This window comes from Erithacus rubecula (assembly GCF_903797595.1).
Source record: "Erithacus rubecula genome assembly, chromosome: 6".
NCBI lineage: Eukaryota > Metazoa > Chordata > Aves > Passeriformes > Muscicapidae > Erithacus > Erithacus rubecula.
In genome coordinates this window covers 34,355,440-34,379,990 of record NC_136688.1, presented here as the reverse complement: position 1 = coordinate 34,379,990, position 24,551 = coordinate 34,355,440, and the positions used below count along the sequence as shown (strand labels likewise).

General features: G+C 36.1%; 1 protein-coding gene across 2 annotated transcripts; it reads right to left on the bottom strand.

The window, feature by feature from the left end:
- Positions 1–1,633: 1,633 nt before the first annotated feature.
- On the bottom strand, positions 1,634–22,072 carry G2E3 (G2/M-phase specific E3 ubiquitin protein ligase). Of its 2 annotated transcripts, none has more exons than XM_079307787.1 (16): positions 21,977–22,072; positions 19,403–19,458; positions 17,849–17,946; positions 15,841–15,942; positions 14,142–14,266; positions 12,904–13,069; positions 12,121–12,227; positions 10,958–11,074; positions 10,035–10,159; positions 9,795–9,927; positions 9,016–9,138; positions 7,622–7,932; positions 6,894–7,075; positions 6,559–6,731; positions 4,571–4,770; positions 1,634–3,943 (listed from the first exon to the last, which is right to left on the bottom strand). In XM_079307787.1, exons 2-16 carry the CDS (start codon positions 19,437–19,439, stop codon positions 3,711–3,713), a joined length of 2,232 nt encoding a protein of 743 aa, XP_079163913.1. In that variant the 5' UTR covers positions 19,440–19,458; positions 21,977–22,072; the 3' UTR covers positions 1,634–3,710. The 2 variants fall into 2 exon arrangements, with proteins under 2 accessions (XP_079163913.1, XP_079163914.1); XM_079307788.1 differs by having other exon boundaries at positions 3,533–3,943; positions 9,037–9,138; positions 21,977–22,066.
- Between the last annotated feature and the right edge of the window lie 2,479 nt (positions 22,073–24,551).

Below are 24,551 nucleotides of genomic sequence, written 5' to 3'. Positions count from 1 at the left end.
CATGGCTTGAAGATGCAACAGTTCAGGCACTGATCCTGCAGCTAAAGTTAGAGCTAAAAAAATTTACAAAATTACATTTTGTTGCATAACATCCTAAATAACGTAACTTTAAAAACAACATTGTTAATGTAATACAAAAATTAGAGGGTTACATTGTAGTTTTTTTACAAACATTAACATTTTGAAAATTATTTTTGTATAGGTATGATTTGACACTTCGAAAATTTTTGCTTTTTAATTTTTCTTTTGTTCAAATAGACATTCCCTTAGGTAATAAACAGTAAAGTTATAGCTTTAAACATGACTTACCATATAAAACAGATCCAAGATAAACTTGAAAAGCGTATTTTATAGGCTTCAAAGTTGCAATTCGTTCTATTTAAATCAGATTTTTTTTTATACTGTATTCAAAATGCATATACAGAATGTGACTGTGAATTATTAACTAACACTCAAAAACCTCATGTTTTCAAATTCCAGGACTTATCTTAATGAAAATAATCAAAGCTGCAGCATACAATAGTTAAAACTTTTAGTATGAACAATTTTTTTCTACTTTGGACTATATTTCACTCTTAAATCAGTTACATAGGCTATCAGCTTTTTCTGCTAAGCATCCTCTGAATGCATAAAAATACAAGTCACAGAAATTTCTTATTCCTGGGTTTTTCAAATGTAGAGCTAAAATACTTGAGGGTGTTTTTTTAATATATGGGTATTGTTAAAGAGACCATAATAAAACCACTAATACTAATATATTACTGTTTAGTAGAAAATTATCACTCTAGATAATAAATAGCTTAGTTGATGTGCTAATTCCAGATGGAAACAAAGGGTTTGATGCAGAAACTGTGGGGCAAATTTCTTTGGCCAAACACAAAAAGGACTTCAATAGTTCTTTTGTGGCACTGAAAATCTAATAAAAGATGCAGCTTCTATAAGAATATATTTAATACACAACTGAGGCATACACAATTATTCTCCCTGTGTTACAGAAATACTGAAAGTAAGCAGCCTCCCTAATTTCCAGGTGCACCTTAGGTTATGTTTATGTAAAATGAAAAGTACCCCATAATATTGCACTTCAGTGATCTGCTACAACAAAAAACCTATGGGCCTTATAGCTATATAAATTGCTTTTACAATTTCATGATAAGGGAGGCCATTCTGTGCATGGAAGTTAGCTTATTCAATGGAATTCTAATGAACAGTTCAAACAAATTTATGAGTGTTCTATATAAATGAATGCTGAAAATTAGGAAATTCCTTTCCATTGCAGCATTCAGGAATACAACTTGAATATATGAAGTATTATATTGGACTGTCTAATCAGAGCTGATCAAACCAACAGAAAAGAAAAAGACAACTTGTCCTGAATGGGTACATGTCACTGTTAGAAAATAGGAACAAATTTTGTGCAAGAAAAACCCTTTCAAGCAATATTACATACTGTAATATGTGATTTTACAAATTTAGTGTTTGGATATAGCACCATATAGCAGATAGTTTTAAAGTGAATTTTTTACACCTGGCACATAGGTTAGTTCTGCCTTTATATAAAAGCCTTTCAACTGATGAATTTAAAAGTAATAAGCAATAATAGGTGTGAACTATATTTTTGTAATCTCAGGTATTTTTGAAGCCTTATATTCACATTATTTTATTATTCCTTTCTCCATTGAAGGTTTTAAAATGCAGTTTATTTAATTCCAGGTTCTGAACAATTTCTCTTGCCACTGCAGGTACCAAAAATCCTTGTCCTTTAAAAGTATTCACACTCTGCTTGCTACTTACGTAAAATTTGTACTTCTCATTTGGAAGAATAACATTACAGAACACATTTATCTTTAACTAGGCAAGAAAAACAAATACTGTACTCATTTTTACAGTATAATATCTGTAGAAAACTCCTTGTATTTGAAAAATAAAAAACATACAATATGAATCCTTATTATGTAAACAAATTTGTGTCAAACCACTCTTCCTGTAATGGTAATAGAACATTGTTAAGGCTAAGAATACAAAGAATTTATTGGCAGAATGAGAGTCAAAAATTATGCAAAGATCAGAAACAACGAATATTATTGGAGAAAAGAAAACAATGAGAAAATGCTTAGTATATAAACAAGTCAAATTACATTCTCCAACAGATCATATGTTTATTTTAAAGGAGACTTGAATATGCTTTTGGCCAATAAGCAAAAAACACTGCTAATCCTGTCTTAATTTCTAATATTCCTTAACTTATAATGAAAAACTGATGCAATTAGATTGTTTTTTTAGACATTAGTAACAAGAAATGTCTAATCTAAGATTTGCAATGATTTCCTTACATTATTATTTTTTCAGAAGCACCTATCCATTTATAATTACTGTGGATGTACTTCCTTGCCAAGGAATTCAAATGTAAAGTAATCCTGCTTGTATTTTCAAGCTATATTAATAAAAAAAAGGGTATGATTACTTTCCAGTATTTTGAAGAATGTGCATACATATACATATGTATCTATATTACACCTACAACACAATTTATGTTCAAGACATATAATACCGGTGGTCAAAACTAATAGAGGAAAAAAAGCATAATTTCAAAACAGAGCAGCATACATTTAAAAAGAATGTTATTGAAATGTCCTTTTAATGTCATAATTTTAGCATTAATAACAATAAAGTGTTGCTGTATAGGAATTTCACTACTTATCTTTTAATGGCCCGGCCACTTGCACAAATTACTGCAGCACTAAAATATATTTTATACAGTGCTCAGAATGCACCTACAACTGAACTGGAAGAGTTTAGAATAAAAACTAGAAAAGTGTCAGGCCCAGACAAACTTGATGGTAGACTGCCTTTAGTTTAAGGGAGAGCTATAGTTAGTGCATGGTCATATGAAAATACTTTAATGGAAAACAAGTTTACATGTTCTAATGAGCAACAAACTTTTACTCTTTCATACTCAACAACATTAAGTCTAGCTCCTATATTTCACTTCAGAAGATCTTGTGTGTTCAAGATTTCCTTCTGGTTTTTATTATTTGGGCTCTATGAGTAATTAAAAATTGATATGACAGTAGAATGCAGAAAAGCGCAAATGTCAAAGATTTTCTTCAAAAACAGAGACACAAATTCAACTGAATTTTGTCCTCATGCTGTATTACTTTACCTGTTTTCTCCAGACCTTGAATGCACTAGCCACAATGATCATAAAAACTACAAGAATTTATTTGTTTCCTAGGTTTCCATGAACTATCAGAATGTAAACTAATCAATACAAAACAGTTACTGAAAAAAATATACATAAAACTGAATCAGTTTTATGCAAGACAACACTCTACAGCAATTATCTTCAAAATTTACCTCATTTGTTTCTTATAAATAAGTTACCTAAGTATTTGATACAATCCACATACTTACCTGTTACAGAGTGTACTAAACTTTTCATACCTGTCTGCAGCAAAAGCTGACATTTAAACTACTTCTGCAAGAGATGAAGGACTCTTAAGATCAACCTCAAAAGGAAAATGATTCAGGAGATAAAGTTTTTTTTAATTTGAAAACTGTTTTCCATCTCATAACAAGTTTTAGCATAATTTTTGGGGAAAGGTTGTAAAAATACTAAAAGCATTTTGTACAAAAATACAGTGGTGAACTGAAAGGAGATGTTCCTGCAGAAATCTCAAGTTTAAGACTCAGTTTAACAGCAAAAATGCTTATTCCCTTTCAGCTCTTAGTGTGTTTCTGATGGTGAACTCCATTTTCTTTTTGAACTGCTGATATGTCTTTGTTATAGGAAGCTCTAAGCTATTAAGAAGTCTGTTTCCAATGGGATACCTTATACGCAAAAATTGAATAGTAGGTTCAGGATCAAAACCAATGGGTGGTATATAACAGGAGCCTGTGACGAAGAGCAGAATATCCTCCAATGTCACTACAGACTCACCACCTAAAAAAGCAGGATTATATTTTATCATTGATTGTCTATTACACATAAACCATTACATGCATGCTAAGTACTAAGAGGAAAAAAAAACCCCACATAAAATCAAACCAATATGCTGAATAAATATGCAGTTATATGGCTACCTAAGAAAAAGCTGAACAAGAAAAATCCACTTCAGCTGGTTCTGAAAAATCTTAAGTGAATACAAAAATCTCTTCTGGAAGAAAAAGATGGAACACAGTGGTCTTTAAGACTTCAGACAATCTATCTCTTAAAGGATTTTTCTTAGGTTGTATGCTAGATTTTTATTTTCTAATTCACAGGAATCCTAGCACCAATCTTTCAGATATTTACCCCTGTAAAGTATTGGGCAAGAGTTTCAGAAATTCTAATTAGTAAGAAATATGGGGAAGAAGGAACAATTAGGAGATGATAATGACTACAAAACCTTTATTTATTTACACCACTTAACTCTAAAAATCAAATTCTGCATGTATACCAGCAATTAAATAACCTGGACAGGAAAGGGGAGGATTTTTTAATTAAAAAAAACCCAACCAACCAAAACAAACAAACAAACAAACAAAAAAACCCCAAAAAACCCCAAACAAACAAACAAAAATTACTTACTTTCCACTTCTTGTAAATAGCCCGTCCAAAAATCAGCACCTTCAACATTATTTACATCTGATGTGGAATGGATTGTAAAGAGATCACAAATAGTTTTCGCTGAAAGTCTTTCGGATTTGTGGCAAAATATGCTAGAGAACACATTTGGGTGCATCTGCATTTTCTCTAGAACGCCAAGGGTGTTCAAACCCTGCCTAAAACTAGGAAGGGGAGGAGAAAAAAGTAAATGCATCAGAACTCTGCGTTTTATAAAGCTGCAAGATGGGATTTATTAAATCTTCCCCATCTCCAGTCTCTAAATCTTATCAAGAAGGTTACTCCCACTTCATCTTGGGAAATGCATTTAACTCATTTTAACAATCTAAATGTTTCTGTAGAGCTTTTGGAGAGATGAAAGAAATACCAGTGATATGTAGAAATTAACCTTATTCCCTGGTATTTGACTGTATGTACAAGGTATACTTCTAACTTTAGCATGAAAACACAGCAATTCTTTTTCTTACAAATAGGTCTTTGGAAAACAGCTTAAATTCCTTAACTCATTTTGGATATCTTAAAATATAGCCTTTGCTTGGTTTTTGCAAGTCTGCACGTGCTTACATGCTATTATTTGTGCCTGTGGCAAATGCAGACAGCAGCATCCTGGGCTGTAAGAGGAACTGTGTTGCCAGCAGCTCAAGGGAGGTGATCTTTTTCCTCTGCTTAGCAGCAGAAAGACCAAACTTGGAAGTGCTAAGTGCTATGTCCAGTGCCACACTCCCCAGTGCAAGAGATATGGACTGGAGAAAGCCTGGCAAAGGGTAACTAGGATGATTAAGGATGACTAGACCATTACCCTATGAGGAGAGGCTGAGAGAACTGGGACTCTTCAGCCTAGAGAAAAAAGGTTCAGGTGGAATCTCAACAGGGAGAAGTATCTGAAGGAAATGTGCAAGGAGGTCAGACACAAGACTCTTTTCAGTAGTGCCCAGTGGCATAGAATGTTTAACAGCTAAAACAACCAACTCTCTAGTTACTCAGTCCTTTATAGTGACAAATAATTTCTTGTTCTACTCACTTAAGCCCATCTTAAACCCATCTCCCAAAATGCACAAAACCCCACTACCTCATAAACAAATGCACTAATTATTACATTTTGCTTTTCACTAATTTTAAAATATTATATAGATAGATCTATAGATATAGATTGTTCAAACATGCCAGAGAGCCTTGACTGAAGAACTATGAAGGACTCTGACCTTCATTAAAAAAAGTTCTCACATTAAGAATGCTTTCATAGCTCTTGGAGATGGAGTTGATCAAATTTGTCAAAGGTAATGCCATATGTGAAGTTTAAATCAAGCTATGATTGTTGGGAAAATTAGCATCCAATAAATTTTTACCAGGCAGAGGAAAAATGTGAATTGGAAATAAGGCCAGAGACCAATCACAGAATAGTCAAGAGCTGTAACTTTTCCAGCTAATGAAGTCATCACCGCCTCATAGAAACACCAATGCAATGTTTATGTTCTAAGCAGGCCAACTTGTTGACAATATTGCACTCCTAATGGCACACACAAACTCCCTAATCAGAACGCTAGAAAATTCACTTGAATTTTAAATATATGTTAAACATTTCTAAAACGTAAACATTCTAAATTCAAGCAATTCTGAATTAGAATTGAACTATAGGCTAGAGAAATTTTATAGTACAAAGGTCTTTGTGAGGTTGTAGTTTAAAAACTCTGAATCTGCCCTTATAAGGTTGAAAAAAGAATGCGACTCAGGGAGAAATCAGAGCAGATATGTAGAAATAATTTCAGTATTTCAGTTTAACTACCTAACAGTCACTACTTAATCAACCAAAAATTACAGTACAGTTTAAACCACACTTCAGTGGTTTAAATGGAGAGTAAGAAGGACATGTGAAAGTTAGTTTTAGCAATGTATTATTTAGAATTGCAGTGAGGAAAAGAACTAAGAAGTTCAAAAACTCAAGCAAAACAAACCTTTCTAAGGGTAAAGTAACTCTCTTGATTACATGATAGATCAATATTTCATTCACCAGCACGTTCTTATCACACAAAGCTGTTACAGGTCTTAAACATCCAGCAGCAGCGAGGAATTCACAGCAGTCCTGTAGTGTAGACTGTAGGCTGGACAGACTATTTGCATATTTTATCTGCATAAAAACATAAGTCAGGCACTTGTTTAATACATGTGTGTATACATATACATTAAAAATTAGCTTTTTAATCTCAACAAAATTTATATTCAGTAAGTCCTTCTTTATCTCCAAATATAGACTTGGGCAAGGAATAAAATTAAAATTATTGCGTATTACCTTTTTTATTGTTTGTGCTACATCATCATCAGCAACATCTTCCAAAGATGGCTTCACATTCTCTGGACCATAGACAAGACAATTGAACAATGTTTTGGAAAAGAAACCAGGAGATGGACCACCATGAACCAGAGAAACTGCAATCATTTTACCAGCTTCAAAATAAAGATTTTCTTCTAAAGCTGCAAATAGAAAAATATGTTTATTTATATGCATAGAAATTATTTCTGATCCTCATTTTTTAATAAAAAAATGCCATAGTGTTGTTTCTTTTTAATGACTTTTGCTATCTTCTTATACTTCAAAACTGTAAGACTATATTTTTAAATTGGAGTACCATGTTCTTTTACACCAACTCTTCAGCCACTATTAAGGTTTGGGAGATGTAACTTCCTCTTCCACTTTACACCCAATATATATTTAATTCTGAAGTATAAGAACTCAAGCTTTCTTGGTGTCTTTGAGAAGCATGCTATGAGAAATAATGTTCTAGAAATTTGAGGAAAGGTAAATAATTAGAAAAGAAAGTGAGTCAACCAACCCAATTTTTTAAAATCACAAATCAGTACACCATCCCGCTTTAGAATTGAAAAAAAATATAGAAATCAACCTCTAAATTTTATCCTTCAGGACTATACTTATGAACTGACACTCATACTGGCTGAAGACTGAAAAATGTTTTAAGCTATATACTTCTCAATATGTTTTTGAACAAAGCAACTAATTACCTTGAAAATCAAGCGACAAAGTCTTTCCAGAAGAGCCCTCAAACAATGATGAATTCTGAAGGTGAAGCATTAACAACTGGAAGAAATGGTGTTTTGATGCAGCAGAAGTATTTGTCTTCGATCTATTTTTGCAGTTTAAGAAACTTACTTCAATAGTGTTTGTGGGACTGAAGATACGCTGTCTAAATCCTTTTAAAGCACTACTCCAAATATTTTCTGCAATGATGTTAAGTCTTGTTGGTTTTGTTTTAACTTGTACCTTTAACTCCTTCAGTATATTACAAACCTCCCTTCTTCGCTCTTTTAAACGCCTACAAGAAAATGGCATGTTACACAAACAGTTACACAAAAAACATTTTAACAGTCTTTCATGAAGAACACTTCTTAAACACTGTGGCACATTTAGGGATTGCCTGAATTACATCAGCAAAACATTTAGTATAGATTTAAAAAATTTTAAAACTGTAGTGGCAAGTTTAAAAATACCTCTAAGAGCTAAAAAAATGGAGGTAGAAATAATTACCCTGGCATAAAACAAATTTTCTTCATTTAGTGACTCCAACACAGCACCAAACAATTCTCATACAATGAGCTGACATTTAAACAAAGTGACACAAGTGAGAAATTGAAGAGTTTATCATTTTATGTTAAAGATGTTTTGCAATCAAATTCGAACAATCTTTGTCACTCCAATAAAAAAATAGATTTGAGTAGGAAGAAAATTCTCATTTAAAAAAGCAAAATGCTTTCTTTGTTTTCTAGCTTCCAACCAAAATTATCTCAAATAACATATCTACTAGAAATAACTCATTCCCTCATTAGAATTTTTAGCACATCAGGTAGAATCCATACATTAACTACTCACAAGAGGAAAATGAATTCTATGTCCTTAAAAACTGGATATTCTATATTAAAATATGTTTTAGCACTGATTTTAGTACAATCATGAGCTAAAATAGGGTACAAAAATATTAAAAATTTAAGACATGTCTAATTAGAAGAAAGCAATTAGAATTCTTTTTATTCCCTATTTTTTAAAGAATGTTTAGCCACACATCAGTAAGGACAAATATGTATTTTTGGGTTTTGATCCCCTCTCTACCTAACTTAAAAATTCTCAGTAGGTCTCATTTTTTTCTCCTCAGACTCCTCTAGCATTTATTAATAGCAGAAGCCTTTCTCAAGCTATGACTTCAGGCTTTAAGCATATCCTCATCTTATTTTTGCAGTGACTATATACATGCATACTGTATATCATCACACAGAAATATATATGGATACTGTACATACACAAACACACACATGGAGACACCCCCCCACCATGTTCTGGAGGAAATACTGTATAAAGCCATGTGCTAGATTACTCTTCAAAATAAGAAAAATAGAAGAAATACTTGTGCCTCAAGGACCAGTACCTGATTGACATCACTGGAGATAAGGACATTGTCATTCTGTCAGATGCTGGAAGTTCTCGGTGTGAGCAAGGTGACAAATTCTGACTCATTATCTTTGATGATCTATAAGCCAAAACAGAATTTTAAGAAGAGATACAACTGAAGAATTAATGAACACTTCCTATTTCAAGGTAGCAGTATAGTTTCCCCCTAAACCAGCACTGAATTTCATTTGTATCTTCATTTCCATGAAGCCCATCAGTGCCTGAACTACAAATTTAAAAATAACAATTCTGCATTCTACTAGATTGTGGTCTTAGGATGTGTTTTTAGTTGCATCTTTTACATCAGACAAAAGTCCTGACTGACATAGTCAATAAAAACTAAAAATATTTGTTTCTACATACTTGAAAAGGTTTTACTACAGCAGAGAAAGATGTTCATAATAATGTTTTCAAGTCAGACTTCTAGAACACTATTAAAATGGAAAAAATACCAATAAGCAAATTTAAAAGCTTTGCTGTTTATATACTTGTTACCAATAAATTGTTAAAATTCCTTTAAAAAGGATTTATCTTTACCAAACTAAAAAGTGGTTCACATGCCACCAAATCCAAATAACTACAGCAAATTTCCAAACCTCAATCACTAAACTTTATTAGAATTTCATCTGATTTGCAAACGCGTGTAAGTTTCTCCTACAGAATAAGCCATCATTTATGTTTAAGTGTTATTTTATGCAATAATCAGTTTCTGCAAGAAAACAGAAAATTACACACTGGAGTAGAAAATTGCGTGGAGATCCAGATGACTGCCGAGGGGACTTTGGAGATGGCTCTTCCAGCAAACAAGTTGTTCCATTTGTTTTTTCAGAGGTAGCCAAGGAACGCTTTTTCTGTTTGCTATACCTCCCTGTATGATTACATGATATTAATTTAATGAATTTGCTATTTTTAAAGTATGCTTACATAACTTTGAAGTTATTATTTAAGAAATCACTGTTACACCTATAATTTTACCTGATGTTGCAAAGATACTTCTGCATTCCATGCATTCCCAGTTTTCTTCCCATGATTGCATAGATGAACAAGCCAAGTGAGTCCCACGAGAACCACAGTACTGGCAACGCTTTATTTCCCATTTACTAGAATGAAAAACTTAGGTATTTAGAATTAGAAGAATAAGGCTATTTAAAACAAAGACTACTCAATAGTAAGCACAACCCAGACACTAAACCAACAAAGCTTAATTTTATCAGTCTGGTGGAACTGATTGTAATCAAGGACACTTTCTTCATGCAAGATATACTGGCTGCAACAAGAAAAAAAAGCAACTCCAATGTTCCAGCACCTTGCATTGAATGAGATTAAGTACTCCCCATCCTGAAGTCAACAGATTCCAGGCACTATTTTATTCTCATCCTGCCAGTCAGCAAAATCCTCTGTGTTTTATGGGTATTCACCACACCAGCTTTTCCAAAAGGGTAACTCTTTTAAAGGAGAGCTCTCGAGGGAAACAATCAAACTACTGACCTAAGTCTACTACTTAACAATAACTTCTTGTAAAGACTATATTATTTTAACACTTATTAAATTGCTGAATTAAACTCTGAATGACACATACACAACATGCATTTAGGCACATGCTATGTTGATGCACAAATTCTACTTCAGCCTGTAAAAACTGAAGACAAGGTAACTGATAACCCCTTAAATTTGGTTTTCATGGCTTTTATAACCAGATCAAGTTAGAGAAATTAATATTGAACTAGGATTATATTGAGTAAAACAAACACTATCTGGACAGTGTGTTGGCTTGACATTAAAACCTGATGCGAAAAAATATTAAAACATTTAAGTAAATAAAAAAAAAAAAATAGCACAATTAAATACATAAAAAAAATTTCCATCCTAAGTTATATTTTCCTGCTAAAGTACCATACCTATCAGGTTCATTATAATCTCTTCCTTTCTTGCAGAGACATCTTTTAACATCACAGTGTTGATAACAATGCAGTAAGTCTTGATACGCATTTTCTTCAAGTTCCCAAGACGCATCCCTGTAAACAAGGCAGAAGACTGGATATCAGAACTATTTCTGATTGTTTCAATGGGTTACTCTGCATTTTGAAAAACACAATAAACATATGAATATATTTCAATCATGTCATGCTCTTGGTAACAGATAGGGGTTCCAGGTAACTGAGAGGGGGAAGAGAAGTCTAGTAACTAAAATACTATAAAACACACAGACTTTTCTTGTGTAAAGTTACTTGGACTTCAAGTATTTATTATTTTTCACATGACCTTAGTGCATGTTTGCTCTGTCTCTGTTCCTTTTTCTCTCACAGAAAACAAGGATATTTGTTTAGGCAGCCTATTCAAGTTACTGCTGAAACTGGTTTCATGAATGGTAACTTGGAATGTTCCATGCCAGTACGGCAAAGTTCATCAATTATTTTGACTTTTCTTCCTCTCCAGAAACTAAAGCTTCAGATTTAAAAAGGGAATTAAAGCGCTCCCTGAAGAGACTAATGGTTATTAAGGAATAATATTCTAACAAAGAAACATCATTCTAATCTCCTTCTGTCATATTTTGAGCTTCATCGGGCAATAGAAATGGGAAAAACAGCTTGGAAATTTGGAAGCAGTTATTGTACTAACATAACCTTTACAAACCCTTGCCAGAAGATAAAAGCTGCATGGCTGAGTAATCAGTCAATTACATTTCTGTCTTGACAGAAATTCAGATAATTAAACTTGGGCACAGAAAATACACTTTTTAGCAATCTCTATGTTAAGGAAAAAATATTGTATTTGAAAAGTGCTTTTATCTTCTAATTTGCTTTAAAGTTCAATCATGGCATTAAAAATGACTTTTCAGAGCTTCCTGTTTCATGTTTGAGATACATAATTCTACCTTTGCCAATTTTTATGCATACCTAAAAGGAAGCAGGCTACTCCTTACCAAACTGAACAATTCTACAATTAAAGGTAGAACCGATGTTTCACATATTAATAGTTGAAGTTCTGTAGAATAAAATAAATTTTTAGAACAGCCTATCAAAGTTTTCATACAAGAGTAATCATTAATAAAATTACTTACCTTTCTGGAATGTGTATGCCCATTCTCAACATTTCTTTTTGAAATTTTTCCTTGTTATTACATACTGTGCACCTAAAGAAAAATATCCCAGCACTCAAAGCTTGATACTGTGCCAAGAAAAAACAAAACAACAAAGAAACCAGACCAATTATTGAATTACTACCATCCTTAAGATGCCAATAAATTATGTCTTAATATTGAGATGCATTACATTCATAGACACTGTCCTGACATGGGTGTTAAAGTTGATATCAATCATGACGTGACTTGACATTAAAGCAAATGGCAGGGATTTTCTCTTCCTTTAAAGGAAAGAGCTCATATGCTGGAATAAGGTTCATAAACAAAAGTCCCATCTTTTTCAGTCAACCTCTCCAGATCCAGCATAAGTTTACAAAAAGGAAGTTGTAACTTTTTTTAGTCTTGGATTTAGCCAAAGAGAACTGATGATGGATAAATTACATTTTTAACACTGAGATTCTGCACATAATGACTTGCAAGAAAGCAACTGCTTAGGCTGAACTTCAGAGCCAAAAAGCAGCAAAGGCATAAAGCATGTATCATAGATACAGAAACACGGAAGTGTCACAGGCAGAGAAAAATTAACATCATTAAAAACTCAAAATCCTGTTGTGCCCATAATACAATTTTAGCACTGTTCTTCAGATCTAGTATACTTCATACCTACTATCTACACTTAACAGTAAGCAATTGTTCCATTATTTTTAAACAGAAATGTGATCTCCATGGTTGCAAAAAAATCAAAGGGGGAACCTGTATTACCTGCAAGCATTCTCGATGAAACCAAGCATTTTTACAGCAAGGACTTTTCAATACAGTGTACACTGGAAGATGTTCAACCAAATCCAGACATATTGTGCACTGTGAAGCTCCTCTAGGTTCTTGATCTGTAAACTCTTGGACTGGTCTATGCTCCCAACAGTAAGATCTAAAAATAGTAATTTATGGTTCCCTTAACATAATAATATTTTAAGAACGTTCTCATAAAATTCGAAGACAGTAAAATTAATTAATGAATCCATTTTTCATGAGTTAGTGCTACACAACAAGCTAAAAATGCAGACATACTGATTTTAGCTAGGCTAGAGTTAAGTTTCTTAATAATAGCTTATATGGTGATGTTTTGGATTTGTGAAGAAATCAGTGTTGGTATCACAGTGATGTTTTAACTATTGCCAAACAGATCATGAACACAGTCCAGACTTTTTCTGTTTCTCAGCCCTCCTCACCAGCGAGCAGGCTCGGGATGCACAAGGAACTGGGAGGTGAGACAGCTGGTATGGCTAACCCCAACTGACCTAAGGGATATTCCATACCATGACATCCAAGAAATGCAGCTCTAGAAGAAACCTTTCTGACAAGGCCTTGTCTTTACAAGCACTTGAAGTAATGAGAATTGTTTTATATTAATTGCCTGTCAGACTTCAACCCATCCACCCTACAAACTCAACTCACAAGGATAATGCACTGAAGAGTATTTTGACTGCAGCCAAGATACTAGATAGACAGTGAAAGAAAACAAAACATTTTTTAGACATTTGATATTAAGCCCATTTCCCCTGCAGTCCATCTCTAATAAACTTGGAAACATAACAAAAGAGCAGACACTGTGTTTTCACTGCTGGAAGATACAGATAGCCAAAGCTCTGCCATTTCAGAGGCACAGGAGACAGGCAAACAAAAAACCCAAATCGACCATTATGCAGTTTATTTCAAAGTTCAGAATTTACTGCTCAGTTTTATAAACAACTTAAATACTTGTGTAAGCATAAAGTCATCTATTCAAAAAGTGTTGAAAATTGAGTTTATAAATATTAGGTGTGCAATGTAACTGTTTCATTTTCATGTCTTTCACAAATCGGGTATTTATTTCCCAGATAATCTGATGTCATTTGCAACTATTAGCCTATCCAATAACAAGTCATGAAAGAAACCCAAGTCACTTCCTGTATAAATATAATAAATTGAAAATGGAAAAACAACAAAACCCCAAAACTCACCTGAAGTCTTCCATAAACTGGAAAATGCATTCCTTTTGTAACCCACAAGGAAAATGGTAACTTCGTTTGCATTTAGGAACCACACATCCAATTGAAGCTCCCTTTTTCCTACAGATATTACATTTCTAGAAATAATTTGTTTTGGAAACAGAATATTAACATTTTAAATATAAGTAAAACACAAGAAATAAACCAATAGAAAAGTTACAAAAAGGTGTAAGAAAGAATAGCTAATAGATTTAAACTGTGACAAGACTAAAGCAGTTTAGCTCTGTTACAATGAGTAAACATATGCAGTTACTTCACAGACTTTATGTATTGGCTTTTGCCAATTGTATTGTGACATGTAAGATAAAAAACAAGTTATTTTACCAGTACCTATAGTTTATATAGGTATTATAAGCATACACATATATATTTATATTTAGGCATCCATAAATTATTTACTGTCAGCTTCAAGCTCAGCACAATGCTCGTGAGTTATTATGAAAATTTAATTCACTTTTATTTATCTGCAACTTACCCAAGGAATAAAAATAGCTTCAAACTGCAGAGGCCCAAGGAAACTGACTTCAGTTGTGGGATGGATTGTAATGGAGCATCCAGGCCACACTCTGATCTCAGAAATGTTCACTAGGCTTCAGCCTGAACAAACTGAACTGGACTAAGCCACTCTTGAGACTCATCACAAACACTGTCTCTTCCCAGGAACTAACAGGTATCTAATGAGCTCCTGTTTTATAACAAACAGCCTTGGAAACTTATTTTTCTTGCCTGAATAACAACCCAAGTAGAACAGAATTGTTACTGAAACTTCAGAGAAAGTTACAAACTCAAATTGCAGTCAGGATGGAAAATTACTGTAACTAAAGCCCACTCTCTTGTGACCCTATAAACAGTGGTCCAAAGTGAGACCCTTGGAGCTCTTGATTTCCAGAAGACAAGGGAATAATGTGCATACCTCAAACACTGATATAACCAGGCGGCTCTGGAGCCAATCAGGGACTGCTGGCAGTAACACACAAGAACTGTTGGTGATAACTCTGGACTATTGGTGCTAACACACCATGAGAAAGAAAAAGATTTGACTGGAACAGAGGGCCCAGCAGAGATTCACTGTGCTGTGAGAAAGACCCACAGGACAGTGCAAGCACAGAATGTGTGGCAGGAAGCAGGCACAGACTATAGGGCAGGATTTAGACCACCAAAGCCCTCCAACCCACTTCCAGAAAGGCCTCAAAGAACAGACTGTTCATGATAGAATTCACATAGAAGGCAAGAAATCCACCTTTGGGATGGAGAAACCTATTTCCAAAAAGGTAGTACCCCCACAAAGCCCAGGCCAGTCTCTCTGCCAAGTGTGTGACTGACTAATAAAACTTTCTGATCTCTAGTGGACCTTCTGATTTTTGTCACTCCTTTTGCCCAATTTACAAGCATTACATATCTTTATGAGCCCATTACAATCTTAGGTACTTCCTTCCCTTTAAGGCAGGATGATTAAAATTTTGGCAGGCGTTTTTTTTTCCTTGCAGGTCCCACAAATCCCATATACTTGTTACCTAAATGTAAAATTCAGCTGCTTGAATGGGCTCAGCATATTTACCATTGGAGGAAGAAAACAAGCCCCATGGACAGTATTAAGAGCACTTAAAAGTTACCTTTTTCCTCTTGTAAATACCAAAAACATCATTCTTACCAGTTTTGCAGCTCTCTTTACTTCTTTTCTAATATCTGTGATTAAAAATCCATCTACACCTTCATCTTCTTCACCTCTCTGCCAAATGCCACTTGACATCAACTACAAAAACAAATTAATTGTTTTAAAATATCACCTAAGATTTAAAATTACATACATACATTGTACTAGTCAAGTAAGAGAGAAGCTTAGTCTATAAAAGCACATATGGAAACATTTGAATTATTGAAAACCTGATATAAAACATATTTTGTCTGACATGTCAATAACCAGTAAAATGAAAAAAAAAAAAATTCATAACATCAAAGTATTGTGTAATACTGTAGGGCCCAAGACAGTGTATTTTGCCTTCTTTTTTTCTACAGGCTATTCAGATAATTTTCAAACAATTACTTTCAGCATATAAATCTTCAGAGGAAGCAAAATTAAATTAGCTTCGTTAATATGAAGGACAATTGTGCTGTGGAGATAATGAAGCACAGTAGGAAGTAACTGTACTGAAGTGTCACCTAAGAGGAAAAGTAATTCATTTTAGAGGAGATTTAAATAAACACAGAATCAAGTAACTAGGCAAATCAGAAGAGCCTGATGATAATTTAAAGTTAGGCAGCTACATTACAATCTTCAAATAACTGAAGAGTTTCACAACTTGATGCCATCTATATTCTTTACAATCTTGTTTTATAATTTCAACACTGCACCATTTAAACTAGTTTTATCAATATTTTACTCAAATAAATGTAAAATTATATACCCAAACCAATTAAATGTATTTTTCCAACTGTGAGACATTTGGCAAAGAATAATTAAACTGTCACTAATGTGCCTCTTAGTAGAGCTCTTCTCTTATATAACATATACTTTATTTAAATAAAATCAAGGGCTTTGCTCATTTTTAAAAGAAGTGGAGACAAAAAATGTAAAAGATGCTGTGATGATCTTCCTGCAGATAAAATACCTTACAAGCTCTAACGATCAGTATGGCCTTTTCCTAGCTGTTCAGCAGATAGGATTTTTTCTTTTAATTTGATATGGCCTTATATACGAGACAAAATTACCACTAACATGGTATAATGGCCTCTATTTCCTTATAGCTGCCTAAAATTTATTTTAAAACAAGTATTTCTACCTTCATGTAACCACAAAACCTCCACTCCCCTTAATTTATAAAGGATTCAGTATCCAAACTATTAAACCATCTACAATCAACACTTCAAAGAACTTGTTGAGAAAACATACCCCCTTATATTACTTCTGATACCTGACACTCATTTTAGAACTGGGGAGAACAATTCAAATTATATTTATTAACAATCAAAATACTTTTTTTGGTAAAGTAGTAATATTATTCTAAAGACCTGCAAAAATATAAGAGTTTGAGACGAAGTTTAAGTATACATTTAAGAATATGAATCTTAGAAAATGTCAAGTGTCATAACAAAAGCTGCATCTTATATCCACAGCTTTGCTTAAATTATAAACTTCTACTGATTACTGAAACTGTACTAATATGATCAACAGGGCATATATAACTTTACTGAAAATTAGGACTTAAGTGCTCCAATGTTTTGTGCAATGTCAAAGAATAGCTGACAGCCAGTAAGAACTATGAGAAATTAGTAAAAAACCTTTTCTGTACTTTGTCCACACCGGGTGGAATGCTCACATGTCAAATTTTGAAACTACACTTTTCTTATAGGAGGTAATATGTAGGTGCCAACAGCTCCCTTTGTCTTAACATGTACCTTCATTGTTATCTGCTATGATAGGCTGGGAGAATGAATGAATTCTTTTAAATGGATCATGAATAAAAGCTTGTTGGGATTTACTTATTTCATCTGCTGCACCTAACAAGCACAAGCCTTCAAGGCTGTGAGTTAAAGCTCACATTTCAAGCTTTACAACAACATAGTTGTTACAACAACAGGATAGGCTATTAGTATTAAATACTTGTTGCTGTTTTTTTCAGATAAAATAGGAAACTCCAATATCAATATCATACACTTACCAAACAGTAATTATGAACAGTGAGATTGTATTCCACATAAGTCCTTTTTTCTCCATACTTCTCAGTGCAGTCATCTGTCCGTCCACAGAGAACACAAACTAAAATATAGAATCATGTTTATAATCATAGTAAGTGTAATGGAATTATCATCAGCTACAGAGCAGTAGCTTTCACCTCTTTTAATCACACACATCCTCAAGTAGATTACTGCATAAAGGACAGTAGATATCCATTATCTTAATGTTGAATTTTATAATAGATACAGAAGAATCTCCTCTAGTTACTACAAAGAAAATACTTCACCAGCCTGCTGGATTTAGAAATGGTCTATCAGCCAAGCTAAATTCACATACAGACTGTGGTCCCAATCGAGATATTCTTCCCAAAACACCCAAAGAGAATTATCAAATGGCCAACAGTGTCCAGGTGCATGTGAAATGTCATCTAGCTGTTTTTAGTACTATATGTTAAGTCATCTCCATATTAGAATCCATGACTCAACTACTTCTTTGTCTACCTATGTGATAACCTTGATGAAGCAAGTAAATGGTGCCAAGCCAGTTGCTATCATAGCTTTTAAAAACATTTAACAATTTGAAAGAACACTCAATTCAACTAAAACCTTGATGATTTCCCACTAACTGAAGTTTCTACTCACTATCATAGTTCCATGGACATTTAACAGCTTCCCTTTAATTCCCAGTAAATGTATAAAACACATTTACAATATTCTAATATTAAGACCAGCCACAGTAGTAACAGCAACAAGAACAGGGTTACTGCTTCAACCTAAGAAATCCTGAATGGTACATCTCAAATACAGTTCTGTTTGATTTGGCTGCTAAATTCACAAGGTTAATTTTTTAAAGCATCTGCAGAAAATACTATTTTAAAATAGTCTAATTACAGCAAACAAACGCAATGAAGTCTCTAAGTTATTTCTTTCTTTTTCATTTCCTGAGACAAGTGGTGGTTCCAACACAATTTCACAGAACGGCTAGGGTTGGAAGTGACCTCTGGAGATCACCGTCCAACCCCCTGCAAGGCAGGGCCACCTACAGCAAGTGACACAGGTGGGTTTTGGGTGGCTCCAGAGAGGGAAAGTCCATGACCTCTCTGGGCAGCCTATTGTCACCTTCAATGTATAAAAGCTCTTCCTCAAGTTGAGGGGGAGCCCCTTGTGATTTAGTTCATGACCATTGCTTCTCATCCTGTCACTGGGCACCACTGAAGAGTCTGGCACCATCATCTTGAGGTGGCACCTGACTGAGATATTTATATGGGTTAATCACACTCCCTCTCAGTCTTTTCCAGACTAAACAGGTCCAGCTCCCATGTGAGAGAGATGCTCCAGACCCCAAATCATCTCCATGGCCTCTGCTGAACCCTTTCAGGAGCTCCCTGTCTTTCTTGTACTGAAGAGCCTCAAACTGAACACAGTAATTTGTTTACTGGAAACTCACCTGCTCTTTGAACCCAAAGAAAACAAGTTATAACTAGCATCATATATGCAGATAAGTATATCTGAAATTACTTGATAAAAACTTTACTCACATGTGCTTTGAACATCAAAATTACTCGTTGCACTCATCCTGAGTTCTTCTGGCTACCTGTCATGCAAAAGAAACAGGTATTAAATACATCCAGTGTGTTAATGAACATTCTACACCTCTTTTATGTTTTATTTAAAACTGAAAAAAGCACATAAACTCAATAAACTAAAAGCAGGATTATGATAAAAGAATATTATAATTCAACTGTTATTGTGAGAGATAGGGGTCCAGAAAGCAGGATGCAACTGCCCAGGAAAGGAATTCGTAGGCCAATGAGAGATACAGCAACTTTTACCTATTTCCCCAAACTAATTTATTGATTTTCAGAAGAGAAAATAAAATCCAACACAACAGCTAGTTATCTACAAACCTCATTGTACAGAGGAGTTCTTACTTATTTTAAACAACAGAAACAATGGTCTACAGATAACCTAGGAAACAGCTCTGACTTCTGCTCAAATAAGAACTGTACTAATACAAAGAACTTGGAAACAAAAAAATAACTGTGCAGTGATGTGATATGAATATAGTCTCCACTGTTTGGAAAAAATGCAGGAATCTGGCCCAAGAATCCAAAACTAGGACATGCATACAAGGGAATTTATACCATGTAGGACAACATATTTTACATTTTGAAGTGGAAAGTCATTTATTTAGAAATGCTGATCTAACTTGCATTTCCTTCAAACATCACTGCCCTGTGAGCTGCCCTTTTACTGTGTGCCACACCACACATCCTTTCCTAGCCCACACCTTGGGAAAAATAACAACAACCCAAACCAAATAATTCATAGTTTCTTCACCACAGTACCAAGATAGTTATTCTTTCTCAGAACCCTTCTAGGAACACATCTGTAGATCTCTGACTTGCCTTCCCTTAGGAAGCTGAAGGAAGCATTACCTAAGTTCTGCAAGCCAAGAATCACGAGTGATGGCCTGCATCTCCAGGCTAGATCTCAGCTAGGCACAGACAATTCCCTCTTGAATGCTGAAGTCAAGAACAGGGAAGCAGCCAGTAACAAACCCAAGGTTCAAAACAGAATCCTGACAGACCAGGAGCTATCTGTGGTCCAAAATTAACAGTTTTGGTTAAGGTATCAGGTTAGGTTAACAAGTATCAGCTTCAGGAACAACCTTCATCCTAATTCAAACTATTGCAAATAAAGCACTGTAGCAATTTCACTGGAGATTTAGGGAAGGAGGCATACTGAGAAAGAAAAAGAAAGGGAGGCAGAAGTCTCAGGCATCAGGCAACTGCCCTGTGCCATTAAGAACTGGAGGAGCTGCACAAATCAGCTTGGCCACAAAACCCTCTCAAAGGAAAACAAATCAAAAAGCACCACCACTAAATTAGATTAAAAGGTACCTAAAGACACACACTGACAGCCAGATTAAATAAATGACTACTATTTCCACAGAAACACACTTCTCTTTTTCTAAATTAAAAAGTAGTAACTATACTTAGATCAGGTATAGAGGGAGGAAAAGACAAGCACAGAGCTCACACACATTCCCTTTCTTTAGGATTTCCTCAGGATGGCCACTGTGCAGTTTCAGGGCTCTCAAGCTCCTGCGCTAATACAACAAAGAAACTACCTACACACGGCCACAGAAGCCGAGATTTTTTTGGTAAAAAGCTCTACAGGTGGACAAAGCACATACGTGGCTGGAAAGAAGGAAATCACCTTCCCACCTTTCCTCGGCTCCAGCAAAAGAGAAAGAAAAAAGAAATCGCTATACCACCCCCAATTCCTTCTACTTCTCAAATTCTTTCAGGTAAGTGAACCCAAAGTTCGAATTCGTAAGTTTAAGAAGACGCGGATCAACAATTGCAGGTCCCCTGCACAAATACCCTGGGGCTTTTCACAGGAACAAAGCAATTCTGCATCAGTCTGCTTGCAAGACAGGAACGACCACATTATCGCCCAGTGTCTAGAAAACCGGTGTAAATAAAGTGTATCTACTTTGCCTAAACAGGCTAGAAAAGTCCTCAGAGTGCGTGTTTAGATCTTGCTAAATTCTGTAATTTTTAACTTCTCCATAACGTACGGCGTTTTAATAGTCTTTTAAGTAGAGGTTGTGAAAGAAAAAACAAAGTCTACCCCAAGCGGCACGGCATCAGGCACACGCTGCGCCCAGCACAGGAACAAAAGAACTCGCCCGTGCACCCCGTGGGGGTCCGGGCGGTGGGAGCTCCAGGTCACCGCCGTCACGTCCCGGTGCGGTGTCCCGAGATGGACGCGACCCCGGGCTCCCAGCCCCGGGCTCCCAGCCCCGGGCGGCGGCCGCAGGAGCGAGCCGGGGCTCAGGGGCCGCGCACGGCTCCAGCGCCACCAGGGCCACGGCAGCTCCGTGCGCCCCGCGCCCGCTCCCTCCCGCGCGCACTCCGCGCCTCCGCGTGTCCCGCTAGCGCGGGACCCAGAGAGCACGTCTGCTTAGTAACTGCCAGCAGGGGCTGGCAGCCTGCCGCACGGAGAAAGAGGGGGCTCCCGCCTCCCTGCCCCGGCAGCCCACGCAGCCCCGGGCCGGCGGCACCGGGCTCCCCGCGCCGCGGAACCCCGAGGGCGGCACTCACCGCTCGCACCGGGCCAGACCGGACCGGGCCGCGCCGCGCGCCAACCGACGGCCGATTCAAACAGCAACATCCGCCCCGTGCCGGAAGCGCGGCCCGCCCCGCCCCGCGCTCCCGCCACACCCCGCAGCCGCCCCGCCAGCCGCTTCTGGGGTTTACCTGAGGGAGCCACAAGTGGCGGCTTTTGTAAGAAATCCCTTGTAATAAATGGAGTTTCTCGGTGGAGCGCTGTGTTTGGAGTTTGTGCTGCTGTTTTCCCTCGGAATGGCGCTGGCGGTGCCCTGTGCGGCGGGGACGCTGAGCGGCTGTGAGCGGCGCTCCGCTCATCCCGCCCTGCCCGGCTGCTCTCCACCATACCCGCTCCAGACCTCCATTCCCCCGGGAATGCTTGGCCCGGGGTCTCCGTAGATCCCCAGGCTAGATCCCAGATCGCTTGCCCTGGCTGGAAGTTCTCCAGCGGCACACAGAGACAGAACAGAGTTTATCTGGAATCTGCGGCTGGTTAGGCAGGTGTGGTGACCTGCACTTTATTAATAGTCACACAACTGGCCCCGTTGTCCCACTGCCGCTTTATTTCCCTGTTCTTGTTCACCTATAATGTACCTTTATCACACCCGTTCCCCTAAACATCCCGTAAGGTATTTTTCACAATCATATAAATATCCTAAAATACGCCATAATGACTTTATTTCCTGATAGATGCGTGACCATCTCTCCCCCTCATCAATTAGAAAATTCCAGTTTAATCTCCATGGGACGGAATGTTTCCTTCAATGGCCTGTCAGAAGCCTGGTCTTTGTCACAGTCTCTGTTACTTCCCGGGTTTGTGTATCTGTGTATTGCCCAAGTCCTGCATGTTAAACAGCTGTTAATCCTTCCAGCCTGTACTTCTGAAAAGAAATGAAGGATGTCTTCAAATGCACATTTTCAGGGACTCTAGAGTATCATTCTTGCCCATGCCCTGTCTGGCTTGCTGACTATTCTAAAATATAAAAGGAATTGTCACACTGCCAATGGAAGTGATAAGCCTTAATGTTGTCTTTTGAGATTCTGATCCCAGTCTGCCACATTCTGGACATATTTGTCTCGAGTAATGGTCTACTGAATAAAGGATGTTATTATTCTACTACATCCATCTTTTGTAATATGTAACATTACTTCTGGTATATATTACAGAATATATTTGCTGTGTACAGTTATGTATACTGTATGATTCCAAATATAAAATATTTCTTTTTGGTTCAGCTGTTAAATCCTGCTAGACTTATGAAAATTATTATTATTATTGTCATTATTGTCAATCAGAAAAAAAACCTGAACAGTTTTTGGTTTTGTTCAGTCTTTATCAGTCATTCAGATAGACCTACACATAAGGGAGAAAGAGCTCTAAAGGAAGAATTAACATTTGAATGTATCTGTGTTCTACTGGGTTTTATGAAGTTGTTGTTTTGGTTTTTTTTAAATTTAATTAGCCTCAAAAATTTTTCTATGTTTATGTAAAACTTTGACAAGCAGTGCATCCTCTAAATATCTGAAGTATGGTAAGGTGTCTAAAACTCCAAGCCACATATGGAGATGCTTAGTATTCATGTCATAGTTTATGGAATTTTTAGGATGTAACCATGATGGCAGCATGTTATACTCAATTTACATGGTTATATAATAAGAAAATTGACATAATATCTAATAAAGTCCTTATTCTTTAATTGTTTTTAAAAGATGTCAGGCCACTTTAAAATTTTTATATATATTTTTTAAATCATGGACTGGCTTATTTTGTTCTCACATAACTCTTTAAAAAGACTAGCTTACTATTTACCACAAAACACAAGTGTTTTGTTTTCCTAGTTCTCCCCTATTATATTTTCCATTTCTTGTTTGAATGTTTGATCTATAATCTCTTCTGACTGTTCTTTTCAACTGACACATACAGGCTCTTGGCAGCAGGAATTTCCTCACAAAACAGCAGTTTCAGGTCTCCTGTCCTGGGTTGCTCTGGTAAGAGGCAGGTGTGTGAGCAGAGGTGTTGGGGTGATATTTCTCCTGCTGTGGGACAGGGGGTTCACCCCACAGCCATCATCTGCTGCCTGCATTGCTGTGTTCATCCTGGCCCAGGAGCTTGATGGGCCTGCAGAAATGCAGCAGAACTGTTCCACTCCTTGGCTATTCTCATGGGACATGGGCAAAATTGCTTACAGTTTTTCCTCCTCGAGCTAAAAGTATAAATAGGTCTCTTCTGTGTATCTGGACACTTGTGAGAACCAGGGTGGGGGAAACAACTGCATTTATTGAATGAAAGTAATTGCACACACCATAGTTTACACTTCCTGAAGCTGATAAAGCACTTCAAAATTATCTTTCTACATGTGATGACCAGCTATAGTTTATATTTCTCTGATTTTTAATTGATAGTTTGTTGAGATTTTTAGGTTCAGTAAAAAATACATTAGTTTTTCCTTTTTCATTCTGCAAGTGTCAGAAAAAATTTCTCCCAATCCAAATGATCAGACTCTAGACTGTAGATGTGCAGTTTTACTTCAGTAGTTCATGTTGTGTTTTATATTTGAAAGCTGTATTT

Excerpts from the sequence above, each read along its gene's own strand:
- G2E3 (XM_079307787.1), bottom strand. The coding sequence starts at position 19,439 with ATGAGTGCAACGAGTAATTTTGATGTTCAAAGCACAT. Across the intron at positions 11,075-12,120 it reads GGCATACACATTCCAGAAAG|GGATGCGTCTTGGGAACTTG; the intron begins GTAAGTAATTTT and ends CCTTGTTTACAG. Across the intron at positions 6,732-6,893 it reads TAGCACAAACAATAAAAAAG|ATAAAATATGCAAATAGTCT; the intron begins GTAATACGCAAT and ends GTTTTTATGCAG.